Consider the following 23,906-nt stretch of genomic DNA (forward strand, 5'->3'; position numbering starts at 1 on the left):
CAATATGACTGATATTTTCCATGCCTAATGTCCTTAAGTATTCAGTAGGAATGCAGGAGACACAATTCATACAAACACTGGGAATGTGTTATAATAGATCACCTCTGAGACCCTGCCATTCTGAAATTCTAAGATGTGTTGAAAAATCTGAATTCTCATTAATTAGGCCAAAGCAAAGAAAATATTTCAGCTAAATTTTATTCACCTCACATCAACATCTAAGATTCTACTTGTAGTTTTTATTATTCAAGTAAAGAAACTAATTGAGCATCTTTCACCTGGGAGTTGTGTAAAGTACTGGAAGAGAGGAAGACAAAGTCTGGTGAGATGGTTCCCTGTTCTTAAAAATGGTAGAGGTACTACTGGCACTCATACAAGGCAGAATGCAATAATAAATATTATTAAAGAGGTACAAACTTATGTAACAGCACAAAGGAGGGAGAGATTAATTTTTATTAGAAGTTCATAGAAGAGGTGAGAGTCAAGCTGCTATCTGCAGGATGCATACAATCTTTTGCAGGTAGAGACCATGCAGTGTGCCTTCATAATTTTCTACCACTACAAAAGTATGATTCCATAGTTCATAAACTCATTTTGTGTGCATAGTTTCTATTCAAGAGAGATGAGGAGTGAAGCCATATTTCCAACATGCATGTTATTGTTTCTGAAGGCAATTCAGACATTTATCTCTCCTAAGTGCAACTATGTCATAGGGAGTATTTTTATCTTGATAGCTATAAAAACACTATAGTTGCTTTTTTTGTAAGAAAGATCTAGTGACAGAGACTCAGTTTTGAAAAAAAGAGATTGTGATAAGCTGAAAAATATGTATGTAACTCTACTTTGGAAGTGGTTAAATTACCACTTGGACAAGCATAGTATCATGAATTAATGTATCAATATTTGTAGTGTGACTGGTGATAAGCTAATGTGTGCACACTGTGTACAAAATCTTAGATGTATGTACTTGAAACCACATTTGTTCTTGATGTAAATTATCTATACAGTAAAAGTAAAATTAAACTTTACTTTCTAAATCTGCTTGTATGTTTGACTCATTAATAGATTAAGTATTCATTATAATAGTTAAAAATACTTGAAAATGATAATTCTCTCTCTTACAGTCCCCTATCCTCCTCAAAATATCTCAGTTCGTATAGTAAACTTGAACAAAAACAACTGGGAAGAACAGAGTGGCAGTTTCCCAGAGGAATCGTTCATGAGATCACAAGATACAATGGGAAAAGACAAACTCTTCCATTTTACTGATGACACTGCTGAAATTCCCTCTGGCAACATTTCTTCTGGTTGGCCTGATTTTAACATCAGTGACTATGAAACCACATCCCAACCATATTGGTGGGACAGTGCATCTGCGACTCCTGAAAGTGAAGATGAATTTGTCAGTGTTCTTCCCATGGAATACGAAAATAACAATACACTCAGTGAGACTGAGAAATCGACGACCAGCTCTTTCTCTTTTTTCCCTGTCCAAATGATACTGAGTTGGTTACCACCAAAACCACCCACTGCATTTGATGGGTTCCATATCCACATGGAAAGAGAAGGTAAAGTAATAGGAAATCAGAGGAAATAAGTAATGGTGCAAAGGAAAGGAAATTGAAGCTTTTAAAGATTACATTCAGAAAGAAAGACTGATGGTAGACAGTTAATATCTAAAGAAAGATGGTAAAGAAAAGGAAGAATTTAATTGAGTATCCAATGCAGACGGAAACCAGAAAACAAAAATGAACAGATTGGGTCAGAATCCGGTTTGGGTAGTTCATACATTGCAAGTACAGGCAACTGTATACATTTCATTACCTGACATTTCACGTACCCCAGGCAACTGAGGAAACTTTATATTTGGAAAGATTTTGAATTAAGGTTCTAACCATAACAAATTACAAAATATCCTGGAGAAATATTCTGTTTCCAGTACCCAAATTTGTGAAGCACGCAGCAAAACAATCTTGCTCACAACCTGGCTACTTTCCCAAGAGTATCAGACCTGTGTCCTGCTTATCAAGCTACTCTTATTCCCCTTAGCGGGTGCCCCCTGAAACCAGCACCACTCACATTTTCCCAAAGGGAAGCTGGTAGTAGAATAGAAAATACACAGCAACTGGTATTTCCACTCTAGCTACTATATTGTATATTGTATTCACTTAGCAACTGAGAGTTATTCTTTATATTTAACCCACTAACTTATGCAAAGCAGGGCCACAGCAGTCAGTAAATTTGGATCATGAATCATATGTGAATTGTTGTTTGGTAGGTTTTCATAGTTATTTGTTGTTTGTTTTGTTTTATGCTTTCCAGTCTAGTAGTCTGGGGAGCAAAAGTTGTCAAGTTGCCAAAATGTGAGGTTAAATTGACAGCCTTATTTATAGGATAAGGTATTCAAATCATGTAGTCTTATATATGACGTATTGTTTGCCCCCATTTTATTCGATAGAATGAAATACAAGACCTGTGAATTCCTCTCTACTCGAGTAGAGAGCAATCAACCATACCCAAATATTATATAACATTGAAATCCTTCGTCATTTCCAATTATTTGAGTCAAAATTCTTAACATTCGCCTGAAATTATCTGTATTAAAAAAAGTTCCCTTAATCTATCTTTTATTTTTCTATTCCTCAATATATTCTATGGAAAATAGGGTCTTGTAATTCATAATTTTTTGTAATGCCTATTTCCATGAAGGTTCATTCATGCTTTTATCTGACTGTGGTGTGTTGTGCTATGTGGTGTGTTGTGTCACCAAATGATAACAACTTCAAATGAATAAGCAGCAGGAGGTAGACTTTGAAGCAATGCAAAAATCATTTTTACTTTTAAAATTTCTGAAAGCAAATCAATGAAGCAAAAATATTACAAGTGTCAGAAAAATGTATCCAGAGGATTATTTCTAAATAGAGATAATTCAATATATTTTAAGACACTTATGGATATTTAATGCTACCACAAAGAACTTAGACAACATTTGTTACTGTTTTTTTAATCCTTTATATCCAAATGAGAACACTGACTATTGCTATTTTTTCCTAACATTATACTTCTATTTTGTGTATATAGCTTTATTGGTTGACAGTATGTAAGAATGCAGTATATATCCATCCCTAGTTTTATTGATTAGTGCACCATATTTTAATTTGGTTATTTAAAACTATTATAAAAAATAACTTGAACTCTTAGTCACCATTTTGGGGGGGGGGGTACGCGGGCCTCTCATTGTTGTGGCCTCTCCCATTGTGGAGCACAGGCTCCGGACGCGCAGGCTCAGCGGTCATGGCTCACGGGATCTCCCCGGACCTGGGCACGAACCCGTGTCCCCTGCGTCGGCAGGCGGACTCTCAACCACTGCGCCACCAGGGAAGCCCTAGTCACCTTTTTTAATAGTAATTTGAGAGGTATAATTCAACTTGACAAAAGGAAGGAGGAAAAATAAAAAAAAAATACTTTTTTTTTAATTAATTGACTTCTATAGCCAAGGCTGTTCCAGATATCAATTCATATATATTCTCTTTTTTATCCATGATTTAGAAAACTTTACTGAATATTTGACAGTGGACGAAGAGGCCCACGAATTTGTTGCAGAACTGAAGGAGCCTGGGAAATATAAGTTATCTGTTACAACCTTCAGTTCCTCAGGATCTTGTGAAATTCGAAACAGCGAGTCAGCAAAATCCCTCAGTTTTTATATCAGTAAGTACCAAAAAGATTACTTTGCACTTACGGAGGGGCTAGAAAAGTGGAACTGGTGAGATTCATGATGCTCAGGCATCGATTATGCATCAAACCTTAGAGACCCTGAGAATTCTTCAAGATCATGAGAGGCCCGGATCCGTGGGATTTTGACAGCAGGAAAATATATGTATGTTTCATAGTAGCAAACCTACCCAGGGATTTAACTTCAGGCTATTTTAAAATTATTGTGGTAATCGAACATGTATGAAACTGACCTTCCACACTAGTGATAACAAAGTCTCCAAGGACGTGGACACATAGTTTGGGAAAGAGGACTTTTGTTCGAGGCCATAATGAAAATGGATACTGTTTTTCTGTGTGAAAAGTCTCATTAGAGTATTGAGCTTATGGAGCTCGAAAGAAAGAGAGATGGAGGTGTAGTGAGACCTAGGTGGTCTCCAAAAGTTAGCACAAGACTGAGCTAGAGCATCATGAATACTCTCATAACAAGTCTTAGGGCATCTTCTACCAATTCCATCAGGGATAATAGCAGAGCAATAACTAGCCTCTAAAAGCTACACAAATAGTGTATGTCTGTAATGTTTTCTGCTAATCTGACTATGCTTACCAGAAGTTGAGAGGCCAAAAACCAGTTTCCTAGCTTATCAGGAGTTAAATGTGCCTCTGACCAGCAGAAAGAAGAACCAGAAGGAAATGGATAAAAACTGAGTTCCGAGAAGGAGGGTCACCATACTCTATCTCCTCCTTCAAAAGCAAATTACCACCTTTCATCAGATGATCCTCAAAAAGATGGACAGGGGAAGGAGGAGGGGGGCAGAGAGAAGAGATCAGTACTTTTGTTTGTTTGCTTTTTAAGGAATTTTGCCTTTTTTTTTTTAAATTTATTTATGGCTGTGTTGGGTCTTTGTTTCTGTGCGAGGGCTTTCTCTAGTTGCAGCAAGTGGGGGCCACTCCTCATCACGGTGCGTGGGCTTTTCACTATCGCGGCCTCTTTTGTTGTGGAGCACAGGCTCCAGACACGCAGGCTCAGTAGTTGTGGCTCACGGGCCTAGTTGCTCCGCGGCATGTGGGATCCTCCCAGACCAGGGCTCGAACCCGCGTTCCCTGCATTAGCAGGCAGACTCTCAACCACTGCGCCACCAGGGAAGCCCGAGATCAGTTTACTTAGCAGCTTAAAAATGTTGAAAATATCCCATACAACAATTTTACTTAAGAAACCAAAAATGTCACCACTGGTGAAAAGGCTTGAAATATCCACTGAACGTGCAGAAAAAATATCTGTGATTGCCTTGCATGTCTTTCAGTTATGGGCAATCTTTGACGTGACATCACTTGAGAATGAGAGCAAAGTTTAGTATCCAGTTCTTCCCATGAGGCTAAATATGTTTCATTAACCCAGAGATTTCCTTGTCTGCCAGCAGAGATCCACTGCAAGTTACAGGAAAACTCCCACAACTCTTCTGGCCATTAGCTCTTCCCTTCTCTGAATTTCTACTATGTATCATAGTGCACAAGACAAAATACAGAGCTTCTCTGAGTGTGGTATTTTTCTAGATGTATTTTATTTGTGTACATTCTGCTTCTCATACCAAATTACAAAACCCTGGGCTGGGGTTAAACTCTTTGCTTATTTGTTAATTCTGTTGCACATTCGACAAATATTTATTGAACCATTTTCCAGTGTCAAGCACTCTGCCCTCTTCCTAGAGTATCCAGTTGACCAGAGCTGCTGAGAATGTGTCAGAATTGCTCAAACATATGATTATTTCAAAAAGATGCATATTAATGTTCATCTAGGAAAATATAGGGCACTAGAAATTTTGCTATTTCTCTGCCAATAAAAATCTTTTTAGAGCTTCAGATATGATGTTCTGCGGTAATGAGTTATTCAGGTGTACTCTGTATATGCCTTTGATTTTAAAAGGATACTGGGGGCTTCCCTGGTGGCGCAGTGGTTGAGAGTCCACCTGCCGATGCAGGGGACACGGGTTCACGCCCTGGTCCAGGAAGATCCCACGTGCCGCGGAGCGGCTGGGCCCGTGAGCCATGGCCGCTGAGCCTGCGCATCCGGAGCCTGTGCTCCGCAACGGGAGGCCACAGCGGGGAGAGGCCACAGCAGTGAGAGGCCCGCGTACCGCAAATAAATAAATAAATAAATAAATAAAAGGATACTGAATTTGTGTAGCTTTGAAGGTTTTACTCAGAGATAAAAATTAAGGTAGAAATTTACATTAGTCTCCCAATAGCCTCATGAAGGGAATATTTCTCTTATCCCCATTTGTCACTTGAAAAAAAATACTGAGTCACAGAAAGTTTAGCAAATTGGTGTCAGAAGAAGAATTAGATTCTAGAAATATTTAATAGCAAAGTCCATTTCCATGGAGCCTGCAGTGACCTATTATCTTGGGTTGATTAGCGGGTCGGTCCTAATGTAAAGACATTAAGTGAGTGAATTCATTTTGCCTTCCCCCACCTTCTCTCTCCATGCCCCCACTACCCCAGTAATCATCATAACAGTAATAACACTTCACATTTAGATAGTTCTCTAACACATTATAATCTCATTTGATCCCATCGACAGTCCTGTGAAGTAGACTAATCAGAGAGTATCATGATAAGTTATCACAGAGCCCCAACCCAGGAGACAGGAGTTCTAGGTTGGTTCCCAAACATTACTAGCTCTGTGACATTGGGAAGTTCATTCACATCTCTGGCCTCCAGTTTCCTCATCAGTAAAACAAAGCACTGAAAATCTAAAGTCCTTTTCAATCCTAACATTCTATGATTTGTCCATTTGACAGATGCAATGACTGAGATTCAGAGTAGTTAAGTCATTTGCCCAAGCTTGCATTGCTAATAATGAGCAAAACTGAGTTTGGGGCCAACTTTCCTATCTCCAGACCCATGCTTTTCACTCTTTCATAGTGATCCAGGAAGTTTTATGCAGGGGTTAAGAGCATGGATTTTGGAACCAGACTTCCTATGCATGAATCCCAGCTCTACTTGTGCTATCTCTGCCTCGATTTCCTCATCTGAAAGTGAAATCAATCCTAGTACTTATCTCGTAGGTTAGTTAAGAAAATTAAAGGATTAAAATATGTAAACACATATAAACTTAAAACAGAGCCTGGCGCACAGCAAGTCCTACCACTCTTTGCCATTATTATTATCCTTTTTATTGTTGTTTTTTCCCTTACCCAATTAACCATGAGCCTGGGACTGCCCTTCCCAACAGAGCCTCCTTCCCCTCTCCCGGGCTCAGGAATACAGCTTCCCATGAGGGAACTGAGAAATGTACACTAAGCAAATAAAAGAAGTTGCACATTTGCATTTTAACAATGCCTTTCAGGAGATAATAATCACCTTAACATTTCTTGGGTCCTCATGATGTGTCAGGCACTGTGCTAATAACCACTTTGGAAATTTAAGAGAACAAAGCTAATGGCGGGCACTTTCAGGGAGATATTTTATAATGAGGAGCCCACCGTGTCCCCAAATTATCAGCCAGGTTTCCGCCAGCTTCTATAATTGAGCCCGTCTGTTGCCTGTTTCTTCTCTAAGGTAGTCACACCCTGCCTCTTTGATCCTGCTGTCACCAAATTAAAAATTTTCCCATGATTGTAGTAGAGGCTAATTTGAATCTCAACATAATTATTTCTAGAGACTGAAGATCCTAACAGCAAAGGAATTATTAATACTCATGAAATGCCACACTGCCACACATACTGTTTGCTAAAAGAGAAGTAAATTCTCTCTGGTGAAGAATTTACCAGAATAATCTCAGAGGCACGTAACAACTGAAGTGGAGCTTCTGTCTCTCAGAAGAACTGGTTTGGTGGCTGCTACCAGGACGTTGCTTAGGTCAAAGGGGAGGTCACCCAGTGGAGACTGTAGCTAAGCAGAGAATGTAAAGACCTACCAGCCTGGCTGCCAGTATTACTTGGAGTATCTCTGTAAGGACAAAAGGGAAACAACACGATTTTTAGAACTAGAATCTTGTACCTCAACCAGCTCAGCGTCTGATTTGATGTCCAGGTCCTTCAGGAGAGTGGATCGAAGAACTCACTGAGAAGCCCCAGCATGTGAGTGTCCACGTTCTAAGCTCAACCACTGCCTTGATGTCCTGGACGTCTTCCCAAGAAAACTACAACAGCACCATCGTGTCTGTGGTGTCACTCACCTGCCAGAAACAAAAGGAGAGCCAGAGGCTAGAAAAGCAGTACTGTACTCAGGTAAAGGAATTGGAAGGGCAGACTGGCTCACTCACCTCCTGCAGCCCAGCCTCGCGGGGGATGCAAGGGGGCCGCCAATGGCAAGAAGCTGTGCTGAGGTCTCCCAGGTGCGTCCCTGGCAGTGTTACCAAGAGTGGGGGAGGAGCTAGGAAATCAATGCGCGAGGCTCTTCAATCACAGTCGCCTTCCTTTTCCCTCTTAGAACTACCATCTTCCTTTTACTTAATTCCTCATTCAAGAGAATATACTGCACATCTACGATGTGCCAGGTACTGGGATAGATGGTGGGGATCTAGACAATTCTTACACGTCTTGCTTTGGCTGAGTTTATAATCTAGTGAGAACAATGGTAAGTGAACATATAATTACTGCAGAGTATAAAATAAGTCCTAGGCTAAAAGTAAATGATCGAGAGGCCATATGAGCTCGCAGAAAGAAGGGCATGAATAAATACGGATTGGGGCAAGAGGATTTGGAAACTGCTCAGAACTTCCCCCAGGGGAGGAGATTACGAAGCAGAAGGTTTGGGGAGGTTTTATTTGCTTGTTTTATTTTTTTCCCATTGTTTCTTGTTATTTTAACTGTAAAATAAGGCATGCTCACTGAAAAAATAATTCAAAAATTTAAAGTACATAAAGTGAAAAACTACCCCCTCACTAATCATAACTGAAGAGTTTTGAAGGATAAATAGGCGTTAGCTGAGCACAAGGGGGGGGGAGGGGCAAGTGGAAACACATGGGAATCAGTAGTTCTGGGCGTGGCTATGGAATGAGCACCACGCCCGATCTTCAGTCCTGAATGAAACCACCAGCCTGGGTCCCAGAGCAGACTTTGCTCTCAGATGCCCTAAATACCCACAGGAATCCTGGATCCCAGTCCTGTTTTCCTAAAACCTGGATTTATTCTTTTCATAAGATCAAAGGTACTGATTCTTGGTGTCTTACAAACATAGTATTTTCTTGCCTAAAGGAAAAAACTTAAACTTTCAATTTGTGTGGAGTACAGTGGAAATATAATACGCAGTCAAAAAAGATGTTTGCTGTGTGAAAGCTACTTAGAGTGTTTCCATTTATCCCATGAAAATTAGGCATTTAGTGTAATTCAAAGGGTGAAAAATTTTTAATTAATAAGATGAATTCAGGAATCGCGGCCTTTGGAGCTCTTGAAAGCCTTAGAGGGCTGAGATAAGCCCAACTTGAAGGTGAGGCTATCTCTGGCTTGAATTAATGAGTAAATATGCTAAACAGTTCAGCTAGTAATCACAGCTCACTGAGAAGCTTATTAGCTTCCTTCCCTCAAGGTATGCAGCATGGCTGACTCTGCATTAATAGAAAATGTGTCCTGCCTGCAGGACAAGACCTAGAACTTGACTGCTCTCAGGTGTGGTTTTTCTTGTCCCACCTAATGTGTAAGTTACGTATGTTAACATAGAAGCCAAAGGCTAAAAGTATAAATAGATATTGTAAATTATAAATGAACCAGAATAGGGTGGTCTAAGTGCACTTTTTTTTTTTTTTTTTTTTTTTGCGGTACGCGGGCCTCTCACTGTTGTGGCCTCTCCTGTTGCGGAGCACAGGCTCCGGACGGGCAGGCTCAGCGGCCATGGCTCACGGGCCCAGCCGCTCTGCGGCATGTGGGATCTTCCTGAACCGGGAGCGCGAACCCGTGTCCCCTAGTACCGGCAGGCGGACTCTCAACCGCTGCGCCACCTGGGAAGCCCCTAAGTACACTTTGACAATGGCTTCTTGAAATGTAGACATGAAGCTGTTAAGGATTATAGGCGAGGAGGCCAGTATTTGAAGTGGAGGGTGGAAACTAGACCACTAGTGCTAGGCGTTATCTCAATTACTGCAAGATTGTATTATTATTACATCATCATCATTACACACACACACACACACACACACGCACGCACATGCACACGCACACACACACACACACATTTTCAAAGAAGGAAACATCAGTGCAAAAATCTCAAAAATTGGCCTAAATCCATGTACCCATTAATCAAAGGAATCCAGAAGACATTCTCGCCAGGATTGGTCTGACTTAGGTTATTTCTTGAAGCAAGCATTATCCAGAAAGAAAAAAATAATAACATTTCTTTAGTTCTACAGTCAGTGGTACGGTGCTATGTTAAATAGAAAATTCAAAACGCAGCTCAAAAAGAAGAGTGATTCCAAAGCCAAACACAGATGAATAATTAATCACAATGTTTCACTCCCTTATACTTTCATTCTCCTTACTTTTCCTCTACCATCATCTCATCACCTGTACCACAGGATCATTGCTGTACCGATTACCTAGATCGTTCATGAGATTCGCCGCTATTGCCCCTGATCCTTCCCACAACTTGATTGATTTCTGTGTTCTATAGCGGGTCCTGTGTGAGATGCTAGAAATAAGAACAAATTTGATTTGAACCTTGACTTCATGAAGCTTAGAGTCTGGCCTTCCATGTAGGTACATTGGTACCCCTTAATTTGAATTTGTCCTCATTATATATATATGTTCTTCCTGTCTGGTTTCTGTTTTGTGTGTGAGTTTATAAGCAAATGTTCGTGGAGAAGGGAGTTTTTTGATGTAACCCTTCTAACAACCATTGTAGTGCTATTCATTAATAAACCTACGTTGATATGTTAAACGTAAAGCCAGTGCTCAATGTTTTATATGAAGGACCCAGTCAATTCTTTGAAGTAAGTGTGCTTCTGGCATTTTCTCCAAAGTCTCACACACAGTCGTGAACTTCAGAATTAAGAAGCATCATGTAATATATGGATACGCATTTATTTTTATATGTGATCTGCTTGGTCCATAAAAGTTCGGTGACAGTTTATAGGAATGTATAATAACTAAGTGACTAAATCAGAAAGAAAGACCAATCGATCTATTAGCTTTACGAAAGAGGAAATGATAGAGCTAAGAGGCCGAATATTTAAAAGACCTGCCCAAAGTCACACAACTGATTAGTATCAGAGCTGAGACCCCAGCTCAAGTGATCTGACTTCCAGGCGAGTGTTGTTTCTGGCGGATTGCAGGTGATATACTAGGGGAAGGTCACCCTCACCGCTCATCTTGATAGAGTCAAGAGTACTGACTAAAAGCATAGACTCTAGAATTAAACAGACTTGGGTTTCAGACCTGATTTTAACAGCTTCCAGCTCTGAGTCCCTTTCTTTATAAACTTAGCGTCTTAATCTGTAATGTAAGGAGAAGCATAACCTACCTCATAGAGTTGTAACAAAGATAAAAGGACTTGATGCTTAATGCAATGTCTGGAACATAGTAATGTGCACCAGATTGCTAACTTTTATTATTATGCAAACCTAACTGAATACTTTTTGTATCAAGGCAAGAAGATATAGAGGTTCTAGAGGTTCTCTGTAGAAAGCAGAGTAACTGTAATAAATGTACAGAAAGGGCTAATGGAAAGAGGATCACCTAGTATAAAAATAAGACCATTTCAGACTGAAAGGAACTCTCAACATCATCTAGTTTAACCTCGTTATTTAACAGTCTATCAAATATTTCCTGTGTTCTGTGGTACATCTTTCCTTCTATTTCTTCAGGTGAGGAGGGATAGGACTGGTGCCTAGCTGGAGGTATATTAGGCTGAACTGAATCCTCTGGAATGGAGATTAAGCCAGTCAGAAATAAGAGAGAGAAAATATTGGATTGCAAAGATGGGGTGAAAATTAGGGGAGGAGTGTGGAGTAATTTTCTAGAGAATAAAGCACATGTTATTTAGTAAGTAGCATACAGGAGCATTTCCCCTTCCCACCTGCAGTCCACCTCTAAATAAGTCCAGGATAAATAAAAAGGTATGAAGGAATAGAAGTGATATAGGTAGCTCAGCAAATATTCAAAACTTAGGGGGAAATTAGTTTATAATTTGTCACCAAGGTCTTGTGCAATATCATTTGCCTTCTCATGTTTTTAGTAGTGTAATATATATACACATTGTTGGTTCTTATTTTTTTTAAAGGCAGTGTAATTTTCCTAAGATGAACTTATTATGAGAGTATATTTAAGTTGTTATGATTCCAGGAAGTCATTTGAATAATTAAAATCAACAACTGCCTAAAATATTATCAAACCAAAGAAACTTTAACCTCACCCTGAAACAATCTACACTCTGTGTTATTCTAAATATTCTAAATGAGTGATTAATGAGCAAGGTTCGATTTGCAGGTATGTTCACATGTCTACATGTTTGTGAAGTTTAAAAGAAAAGTTTGGAGTAATGTCAATAATATAATACCTATATGGTTCAATATCATATTATTTGTGTATATATGTATCAAGGAGGGCCTAGAAGATTGCCTGCCAAAAAGTGGGAAATGGTGAGAGGAGGACAGAAAGACTTCCAACTGACTTCATTTGCTCTTCTATAGTGTGAGCAATTTTTACAATGATCATTATTAGTTTTATTACTTAAAAATACATTCTAAAGAGATAAAACAGTACTGCTGGCTCTGCAAAACATGTGTTCTTATGCGTAGTTTGTCTCTTCAGGAAGTGCTCTATTAGATGAGATGTCAAACTCTGTTTAGATGGCTTCCAGGAGAATCAAAATTCTAAAACATGGGCAAGAAATACTGACATGAGTGTAAATAGGAAAGAAAAGGTGGAAATGCTCATTTATTAACTCAGTTTAATCTTATTTTGATCAAGTTATTGGAAAAGAAACTTTGGTGTGCTCTTTCCTTACTTACATGTAGAACAAGTTGTACCAGTTCAAATTATACAATTTCTACTGTGTAGAATCATTGTTTAGTATTGAAAAAGTTTAACATTTATATCATATAACCATAACTATGTTTTTATAGTTTTATATGTATGTTTTATATATATGTTTATATATATGTTTTATATATATGTTTATATATATATGTTTTATATAAAATGTTTTATATAACATTTATATCATATAAACATAACTATGTTTATTCTTAAACTCATGATGAGACACAAAAAACTTATAGCATAGGTAAGTTGTCAACAATATTCTTCTTCATTGATTCATGCTCCTTTCTGTAGCAATTTTACAATTTTAGGTACTCGAGATGCCAAAAAGTTAATGAGTAGTAAGAGTTAACTTATTGATACCCTAGTTTAAGGATCCTAACACTCTACTAGGTATGTTACCTATAGTTTATCAATGAGGAAGTCAAGGTAAGAATTATAAAGAGATTAAAAATTACAAATAAATTCCCATGCTTACAAGGTGTGGAGTCAGGATTTGATCTCAGGCAGTCTAATAGAGAGCCTGTGTTGGTTCCACTAAGCAAAATTGTCTACAATATCAGAGGCACTAACGGGCAAAGCAGCACATTTCTTAACCTATTAGTTAAACATCAATTCTTATGCATGCCAACATTCAATATTAATAAATACATTTTACTCATCTGTCTGTTCACACTACTTTTCTCTATATGGTATTTTTTCCATAGCTAGAAGATTTTTTAAAAAGGAACAGTGGAAGAGCTCATCTAAATGAGAGATGTTCTCTACAACATTATTTTATTGGGTCACAGTAGCCTTGCAAAGTGCTAACTGCTATTACCTTTTTTTATTGAAGTATAATAGATTCACAGTATTATATTACTTTTAGCTATATAGCATAGTGATTCAATATTTTTTTAACATTTTTATTGGGGTATAATTGCTTTACAATGATGTGTTAGTTTCTGCTTTATAACAAAGTGAATCAGCTATATATATATATATATATATATATGCCCATATCTCCTCCCTCTTGCGTCTCCCTCCCACCCTCCCTATCCCACCCCTCTAGGTGGTCACAAAGCACCAAGCTGATCTCCCTGTGCCATGCAGCTGCTTCCCACTAGCTATCTGTTTTATATTCAGTGGTATATATAAGTCCATGCCACTCTCTCACTTTGTCCCAGTTTACACTTCCCCCTCCCCATGTCCTCAAGTCCATTCTCTACGTCTGTGTCTTTATTCCTGTCCTGCCCCTAGGTTCTTCAGAACAATTTTTTTTTTAAGATTCCATATATATGTGTTAGCATAGGGTATTTGTTCTTCTCTTTCTGACTTACTTCACTCTGTATGACAGACTCTAGGTCCACCCACCTCACTACAAATAACTCAATTTCGTTTCTTTTTATGGCTGAGTAATATTCCATTGTATATATGTGCCACATCTTCTTTATCCATTCATCTATTGATGAACACTTAGGTTGCTCCCATGTCCTGGCTATTTTAAATACAGCTGCAATGAACATTGTGATACATGACTCTTTTTGAATTATGGTTTTCTCAGAATACATGCCCAGTAGTGGGATTGCTGGGTCATATGGTAGTTCTATTTTTAGTTTTTTGAGGAACCTCCATACTGTTCCCCATAGAGGCTGTACCAATTTACATTCCCACCAACAGTGCAAGAGGGTTCCCTTTCCTCCACGCCCTCTCCAGCATTTATTGTTTGTAGATTTTTTTGATGATTGTCATTATGACCTTTGTAGTTTTGATTTGCATTTCTCTAATGATTAGTGATGTTGAGCATCCTTTCATGTGTTTGTTGGCAATCTGTGTATCTTCTTTGGAGAAATGTCTATTTAGATCTCCTGCCCATTTTTTGATTGGGTTGTTTGTTTTTGTGATATTGAGCTGCATGAGCTGCTTGTAAATTTTGGCGATTAATCCTTTGTCAGTTGCTTTGTTTGCAAATATTTTCTCCCAATCTGAGGGTTGTCTTTTCGTCTTTTTTATGGTTTCCTTTGCTATGCAAAAGCTTTTAAGTTTCATTAGATTCCATTTGTTTATTTTTGTTTTTATTTCCATTTGTCTAGGAGGTGGGTCAAAAAGGATCGTGCTGTGATTTATGTCATAGAGTGTTCTGCCTATGCTTTCCTCTAAGAGTTTTATAGTGTCTGGCCTTACATTTAGGCCTTTAATCCATTTTGAGTTTATTTTTGTGTATGGTGTTAGGGAGTGTTTAATTTCCTTCTTTTATTCCAGTTTTCCCAGTACCACTTATTGAAGAGGCTGTCTTTTCTCCATTGTATACTCTTGCCTCCTTTATCAAAGACAAGGTGACCATATGTGTGTGAGTTTATCTCTGGGCTTTCTATCCTGTTCCATTGATCTATATTTCTGTTTTTGTGGCAGTACCATACTGTCGTGATTATTGTAGCTTTGTAGTATAGTCTGAAGTCAGGGAGTCTGATTCCTCCAGCTCCATTTTTCTTTCTCAAGATTGTTTTGGCTATTAGGGGTCTTTTGTGTTTCCATACAAATTGTGCAAATTTTTGTTCCAGTTCTGTGAAAAATGCCATTGGTAGTTTGATAGGGATTGCATTGAATCTGTAGATTGCTTTAGGTAGTACAGTTATTTTCACAATGTTGATTGTTCCAATCCAAGAACATAGTATATCTCTCCATTTGTTTGTATCATCTTTAATTTCTTTCATCAGTGTCTTATAGTTTTCTGCATACAGGTCTTTTGTCTCCTTAGGTAGGTTTATTCCTAAGTATTTTATTCTTTTGGTTGCAATGGTAAATGGGAATGCTTCCTTAATTTCTCTTTCAGATTTTTCATCATTAGTGTATAGGAATGCAAGAGATTTCTGTGCATTAATTTTGTATCCTGCTACTCTGCCAAATTCATTGATTAGATCTAGTAGTTTTCTGGTAGCATCTGTAGGATTCTCTATGTATAGTATCATGTCATCTGCAAACAGTGACAGTTTTATTTCTGCCTTTCCAATTTGGATTCCTTTATTTCTTTTTCTTCTCTGATTGCTGTGGCTAAAACTTCCTAAACTATGTTGAATAATAGTGGTGAGAGTGGGGAACCTTGTCTTCTTCCTGATCTTAGTGGAAATGGATTCAGTTTTTCACCATTGAGGACGATGTTGGCTGTGGGTTTGTCATATATGGTCTTTATTATGTTGAGGTAGGTTCCCTCTATGCCTACTTTCTGGAGAGTTTTTATCATAAATGGGTGTTGAAATTTGACAAAAGCTTCTTCTACATCTATTGAGATTATCATATGGTTTTTATCCTTCAATTTGTTAATATGGTGTATCACATTGATTGATTTGCATATAATGAAGAATCCTTGCATTCCTGGAATAAACTCCACTTGAACATGGTGTATGATCTGTTTAATGGGCTGTTGGATTCTGTTTACTAGTATTTTGTTCAGGACTTTTGCATCTATGTTCATCAGAGATATTCGCCTGTAGTTTTCTTTTTCTGTGACATCTTTGTCTGGTTTTGGTATCAGGGTGATGGTGGCCTCGTAGCATGAGTTTGGGAGTGTTCCTCCCTCTGCTATATTTTGGAAGAGTTTGAGAAGGAGAGGTGTTAGCTCTTCTCTAAATGTTTGATAGAATCCCCTGTGAAGCCATCTGGTCCTGGGATTTTGTTTGTTGGAAGATTTTTAATCACAGTTTCAATTTCATTGCTTGTGATTGGTCTGTTTATATTTTCTATTTCTTCCTGGTTCAATCTCGGAAGCTTGTGCTTTTCTAAGAATTTGTCCATTTCTTCCAGGTTGTCCATTTTATTGGCATATAGTAACTTGTAGTAATCTCTCATGATCCTTTGTATTTCTGCAGTGTCAGTTGTTACTTCTCCTTTTTCATTTCTAATTCTGTTCATTTGAGTCTTCTTCCTTTTTTCTGGATGAGTCTGGCTAATGGTTTATCAATTTTGCTTATCCTCTCAAAGAACCAGCTTTTAGTTTTATTGATCTTTGCTATTGTTTCTTTCATTTCCTTTACATTTATTTCTGATCTGATCTTTATGATTTCTTTCCTTCTGCTAACTTTGGAGATTTTTTTGTTTTTCTTTCTCTAATTGCTTTAGGTCTAAGGTTAGGTTGTTTATTTGAGTTGTTTCTTGAGGTATGATTGTATTGCTATATACGTCCCTCTTAGAACTGCTTTTGCTGCTTCCTATAGGTTTTGGGTCATTGTCATCTGTTTCTAGGTATTTTTTTATTTCTTCAGTGATCTGTTGGTTAGTTAGTAGTGTATTGTTTGGCCTCCATGTTTGTATTTTTTACAGTTGGTTTCCTGTAACATAACCATAGTGTTGTGGTCAGAAAAGATACTTGATACGATTTCAATTTTCTTAAATTTACCAAGGCTTGATTTGTGACCCAAGATATGGCCTATCTTGGAGAATGTTCCATGAGCACTTGACAAGAAAGTGTATTCTGTTGTTTTTGGATGGAATGTCCTATAAATATCAATTAAGTCCACCTTGTTTAATGTGTCATTTAAAGCTTGTGTTTCCTTATTTACTTTCATTTTGGATGATCTGTCCATTGGTGAAAGTGGGGTGTTAAAGTCCCCTACTATGATTGTCTTACTGTCGATTGCCCATATTATGGCTGTTAGCATTTGCCTTATGTATTGAGGTGTTCCTGTGTTGGGTGCATAAATATTTGCAATTGTTATATCTTCTTCTTGGATTTATCCATGATCATTATGTGGTGTCCTTCTTTGTCTCTTGTAATAGCCTTTATTTTAAAGTCTATTTTGTCTGATATGAGAATTACCACTCCAGCTTTCTTTTGATTTCCATTGGCATGGAATATCTTTTTCCATCCCCTTACTTTCAGTCTGTATATGTCCCTAGGTCTGAAGAGGATCTCTTGTAGACAGCGTATGTACAGGTCTTGCTTTTGTATCCATTCATCCAGTCTATGTCTTTTGGTTGGAGCTTTTAATCCATTTACATTTAAGGTAATTATCGATATGTATGTTCCTATTACTATTTTCTTAATTGTTTTGTTTGTTATTGTAGGTCTTTTTCTTCTCTTGTGTTTCCTGCCTAGAGAAGTTCCTTTAGCATTTGTTGTAAAGCTAGTTTGGTGGTGCTGAATTCTCTTAACTTTTGCATATTTGTAAAGATTTTTAATTTCTCTGTCGAATCTGAATGAGATCCTTGCTGGGTAGAGTAATCTTGGTTGTAGGTTTTTCTCTTTCATCACTTTAAATATGTCCTGCGACTCCCTTCTGGCTTGCAGAGTTTCTGCTGAAAAATCAGTTGTTAACCTTATGGGGATTCCCTTGTATGTTATTTGTTGCTTTTCCCTTGCTGCTTTCAATATTTTTTCTTTGTTTTTAATTTTTGATAGTTTGATTCATATGTGTGTCAGCATTTCTCTTTGGGTTTATCCTGTATGGTACTCTCTGTGCTTCCTGGACTTGATTGACTATTTCCTTTCCCATATTAGGGAAGTTTTCCACTATAATCTATTCAAATATTTTCTAAGACCCTTTCTTTTTCTCTTCTTCTTCTGGGACCCCTATAATTCAAAAATGTTGGTGTGTTTAAGGTTGTCCCAGAGGTCTCTCTGACTGTCCTCAATTCTTTTCATTCTGCTCCCTGGCAGTTATTTCCACCATTTTTTCTTCCAGCTCACTCATCTGTTCTTCTGCCTCAGTTATTCTGTTACTGATTCCTTCTAGAGTATTTTTAATATCAGTAATTTTGTCGTTCATCACTGTTTATTTGCTCTTTAGTTCTTCTAGATCCTTTTTAAATGTTTCTTTTATTTTCTCCATTCTGTTTCTGAGATTTTGGATCATCTTTACTATCATTACTCTGAATTCTTTTTCAGGTAGCTTACCTATTTCATCTTCTTGTTTTGTTTTTTTTTTTTTTCTTTTTTTTTTGGTCTTGTAGGTTTTTACCTTGATCCTTTGTCTGTAACAAATTTTTTTGTTGTTTTTTTTCTTCTTCTTTTTTTTTTTTTTTTTTTTTTTTGATGTGTGGTGCTGTATTCCTGTCTTACTGGTTGTTTGACCTGAGACGTCCAGCACTGGAGTTTGCAAGCAGCTGGATAGAGCTGGGTCTTGGTGCTGAGATGAGGACCTCTGGGAGGTCTCCCTCTGATTGATATTCCCTGGGCTCTGAGGTTCTCCTTTTGGTCCAGCAGTTTGGACTCAGAGCTCCCACCACAGGAACTTAGGTCCAACCTCCGGCCTGGGAACCAAGATCCTGCAAGCCGGTTGCTGGGCGTTCCTCCTGTCCCCTTAGGTGTCCATGGTCCCCCACTGATGCCTGGTTAGTGCCCTAGTTGTGAGGATACGTGAATTCCACATCCTCCTAGTATGCCATCTTGACTCCCGGAATTAGCTTTTCTTTATAATGTTTGGTGGAATTCCCCTGTGAAACCATTCAGTCCTGGGCTTTTGTTTGCTAGGAGTTTTTTTTTTTTTTTTTTAATTACAAATTCAATTTCACTACTAGTAATCAGTCTGTTCAGATTATCTGTTTCTTCCTGATTCATTCTTGGCAGGTTGTCACAGTAGCCTTGCAAAGTGCTTACTGCTGTATCTTGCTGCTTGGCCTGTATCATGGAGTAGAGGACAAAATGCTAGGCTTCCAGTCCCAACACTGATCTAGATATGTGATCTTGGCTATTCTCTAGCTTCACTTTCTTGATATGTTAAATGAGAGATTTGGACTAGATAATCTCTGAGGTAATTTCCATCACTATAATTAAATATTATATGCTTCTAAGTGATGAGAGACTAAAGACATTCCTGCACTGATCTTTGCATGTAATCAGCTGACACTACAATTTAGGATGTCAGACTATCCTTATGTTATTCCTGATTTGATTATGGTTAGAGGCTGATGTGTTTCTAGTGTACATAGTTACAGTTGACATTGATGGGTATAAAGCAGTTCACGGGGCTTACTAAATCTAGCCTTAGAATTTGAATGTTCTGGGTTTCCTCCAGTGCTCATATAAACTATATATCATCCTAATTTTGAAATTTGACCTTCCTCAGCATAAGTAAAGGCTTCTGGATTTCAGAGGCATTTGTGATTTCACAAAGTGTCCCTGAAAACGATGTTAGCCTCTGTGTCACATTCTGAAAGCCCAGCTCTAAATAAATCTTATTGGGTGTTTGGTTTGAAGGTGAACTCAAGCAAATCTATTATTGAAAATCTGGTTCCTGGTGCCCAGTACCAGGTTGTGATGTACCTAAGAAAAGGCCCTTTGATTGGACCACCTTCAGACCCTGTGACATTTGCTATTGGTAAGTTGCCAGCCACAAGAATAATACCTTTATCAGAGTACTATTTGGAGGGGTGCAATTTCTAAGCTCAAGTCATTATCATCATTTATGGGAGGTCCATACTTGTTCACCCAATATTCAACCTTCAGAGTAATTAATGATTACAATTGTATACCTGGAAGCCATCCTTAGCATCCATTACTTGGGAAAAAGAAAATCTCAGGCAAATATTTTTAGTTTTTAATGATTGTATCAGAAGAGTGAAAAACCTAGTTATTAGGTAGCAGTGTGAAGCTATTGCTAAGATATTAAACATTCCTTCTTGACTTTCTTTTTTCACTCCCCTCCCTTCTTAGTTCCAACTGGAATAAAGGATTTAATGCTCTATCCCTTGGGTCCTACAGCAGTGGTTTTGAGCTGGACCAGACCTTATTTAGGAGTGTTCAGAAAATATGTGGTTGAAATGTTTTATTTCAACCCTACAACAATGACATCAGAATGGACAACTTACTATGAAATAGCAGCGACTGTCTCCTTGACTGCATCCGTGGTAATCTTTCCTTAACCAGCTGTTACATTTTCCTGTGTCAACAGACATGCTTTCATGTACCAAACGTGTCTGAAAAAATTATTATGTGTTATGTAAATTAGACCGTTTTGTAAATACACACAGGTAGCTTGCTGCTTGCAAGGTTTGGGGTTGTTTTTGCTTTTAATTTTTTTGTTGTTTTTTGAGAAAGAGAGAGAGAGAATTGTGTGAAACTAGCTTTCACTCTTAATTGAGTGTATTTGCTAATTCACATTTTAGTAGACCTACCAAGTGCTTATTGTTTCTCTCTGCTCCTGAGGAAGAAAACACAGGAGATTTCCTCTAGTCATTCAATAATTAGTTGACACTGCTTAACTCTAATGATGGCTTTTCTTGACATTGAAAAATCAGTTAAATACCAATAATGTCAGGCCCTTAGAGGATGTTCTTCAAGAGAGCAGGAAAGGATTGCTCTTTCTGAGACTAGAATAATTTTAAAAGTGCAGGTCAGCTACAGGTCACATACAAATTACACAATTGTCCTCTACCCAGTTGACGACTCTGGTGATTGCCACCCAATATGGATGCATGTTTATGGTCCATGCTGGGAGAATATAAAGTTGTGAAAGGTTATTTGCCTTAGAAATCGGAGGCCATGTACATACAGTGACGTACAAATAAATACTAATTCTCTTGTGTAATATAACTTAGGAAACTGCAAAAGGAAACCAATACTGAACATATTTGACTCTATATCTTTTGATCACTTTTTAAAATATATTATATTGTGGTACATCATTTTATTTACATGTCATCTCATTCCAAAAAGAATATTTTTAATGGGAAATGGGAAACACAAAAAGGCAAAAGGAAATTAAAAATTACTTTTTTCATAGCCTAAGAGAAGTACATAACTGTATTCCAAAAATATGATTTTCCCTCTTAGTCTTTTGTCTTCTTGCTTTTTTCAGAGGATAGCTCATCTGTTGCCAGCATGGTACTACAACTTTCGAGTTACCATGGTAACATGGGGAGACCCGGAACTGAGCTGCTGTGACAGTTCCACCATAAGCTTCATAACAGGTGAGTGTGTGGGAAATGGTCCCATGAGGAGAGATCACTATTTTGAGGAAGTTCTGAGGGGACCCATCTCCAGAAATTGCTAGTCATTCACCCAGGACCGACTGAGTATCAATTTCACAGAAGATGATATACTTGATTCTGAAAATTTATTATTTGGTTAAATAATAGCCTTTAAAAATTAAAATACAATTTATATCCTGAGTTACTGTCCTTCATTTCTTTTTATCCTGAGCCACTGCCCTGGATTTATGCACCCCTGTTCAGAATTGATTAGAAGCGAGATGTGGCAGGCAGAGCTTTCAGCTTCACACCACACTCAAATGATTTTATCCATTTTGATAATTGTATTTGGTAGAGTGCCTCCATTTCCTTATTAATTAAGCCATTTTCAAAGTCACAGGCTGACTGCAGTACTGTCCACTGCAGGAATTGAAACAGACCTGGAGACACATAAACTTGGGTGTGTGGGTCACACGTTTGCCACCGTCCACCTGTAAACTCCAGCAAGTTAATTCTTCTAAGCCTCAGTTTCTTTCACGTGAAAAATAGGGATGATAATAGTATCTATAATCTGCTATTATTATCTATTGTTACTTCCCAATTAAAAAAGCTACTTAGCAAAATACATGGCACAAAGTTTAAGTACTCACAAAACTGTTAGTGTTGGATCCTCAGAGCCTAAGATTATGTAGATCACTATCATATGGCAGAGACAGCAGAGGTGGGCAGAGGTAGCAACAAGAAGAGGAAATTCATCCGAGAAACAGTAACCCTTATTGTCTGAACTAAGATTTTTTCAAGAACTTTTGATGGGACTGCAAAGCCATAATTAAATTTATATTGATGGGCTTCCCTGGTGGCACAGTGGTTGAGAGTCCGCCTGCCGATGCAGGGGACACGGGTTCGTGCCCCGGTCTGGGAAGATCCCACATGCCGCGGAGCGGCTGGGCCCGTGAGCCATGGCCGCTGAGCCTGCGCATCAGGAGCCTGTGCTCCGCAACGGGAGAGGCCACAACAGTGAGAGGCCCGTGTACCGCAAAAAAAAAAAAAAAAAAAAAATTATATTGAGAAAAGAAAAGAGAAAGATATTGTTTCGATGAAGAATAATTTTGTCAAAATAATTTACTCACTGGACTTCTAGCTTTACCCTGTTGAGCTTTATCCATTAAAAAAACAATGGAAAGAAATTAATCATGTGAATTCTTACACAATCAACTTACATAGTTCATGACTGTTGTTTACTGGCCAATGTCAAGAGCTTCCTTTGTTCCAGATGTTAATAGTAATATTAAAGTAGAGAAGTGAAAGACTACCATAAAAAGAGAAAACACCAATTATTTGACAAGTCCTGTGTTAGCCTTTTTGACTATATTCATAATCACATACTTAATTATAATTAAACTTCATTGTATCAGTAATTCATACACTTAACTTTACTGAGATTAACACTCTGAGAATGCTCTTTCCTTCTCGGACAGAGCAGCTGTCTGGAGAAAGCCCAGACGCCACATCTGATCACTTGATCGAGCAGCCTTGACCCTGCTAATTTCCAGCTGTAGAACTTTGAGCAAATTATCTTAATGATCCTGGACTTGTATTTTCTCACTGGTAAAACTCAAAATATTGCCTAACAACTGGCTAATGAAACAAAGCTAAGCGTAGGGAACTTGCTGTAGTGAGCCAGGACACTTTCTGGACAGAGTGTTCGTGGTGTCTCCCAAGGGGGACATCAGAAATGAAATATTAATAGGGTTTGGAGTTCTGGACTCAAATGGTTTAGGTGTGCCTTTCTAAGTTGGGAACTACCTGGGAATGGGCAAAGGTCATGAGATAAGAGTTAGGTGGACAAAGCAAGTCTGGATATGTAAACTATGGTTAATAAGCAAGCTACTTGCCTAGGTGAGCAGTCTATTGTCTCCAATAAATTGATCTTTGGGAATTTCTTATTTTTTCCTGGGACCAACCACTAAGTCATGCTGACACTGGGGATCCACAGTGTTATCTAAGCGTATTGACACAGATGGTCTCAATTCTCACATCTATAAAACGGGCATAATAATACCTCATAGGGTAGTGTGAGAATTAAATTATGTAATCTAAATCATTGTTAAAATACATATGGTAGCTGAGTTTTATTTTTATACCTGTATCTAAAACTAGTTGAAATTTTAGCTTTTGGTCAGGGGGGGCTTTCTTCCCTCATTTCAATTTTAAAGCAAATAAAGACCTCATACTTTACTTTCGTATGTTTTCCAATTGTAATCCAAATTGCCAAGTTGTGTGGGAATAGGAATAAAATACTTGAATAAGGTGCGATTTATTAGAACCTCA

At 38.0% G+C, this 23,906-nt stretch overlaps 1 protein-coding gene across 2 annotated transcripts in view; it reads left to right on the plus strand.

Moving 5' to 3' along the window:
• Positions 1-23,906, plus strand: part of PTPRO (protein tyrosine phosphatase receptor type O) — a gene marked incomplete at both ends in the record, with an annotated part of 224,795 nt that overhangs the window by 133,155 nt on the left and 67,734 nt on the right. For both annotated transcript variants that reach the window (XM_082850493.1, XM_082850494.1), the window contains 6 exons: positions 1,125-1,568; positions 3,550-3,711; positions 7,750-7,946; positions 19,864-19,984; positions 20,320-20,513; positions 21,464-21,575. In XM_082850493.1, the coding sequence (XP_082706619.1) occupies positions 1,125-1,568; positions 3,550-3,711; positions 7,750-7,946; positions 19,864-19,984; positions 20,320-20,513; positions 21,464-21,575 (1,230 nt within the window). The remainder of the gene's footprint in view (positions 1-1,124; positions 1,569-3,549; positions 3,712-7,749; positions 7,947-19,863; positions 19,985-20,319; positions 20,514-21,463; positions 21,576-23,906) is intronic.

Source organism: Leucopleurus acutus (genome assembly GCF_964270905.1).
Source record: "Leucopleurus acutus genome assembly, chromosome: 11".
NCBI lineage: Eukaryota > Metazoa > Chordata > Mammalia > Artiodactyla > Delphinidae > Leucopleurus > Leucopleurus acutus.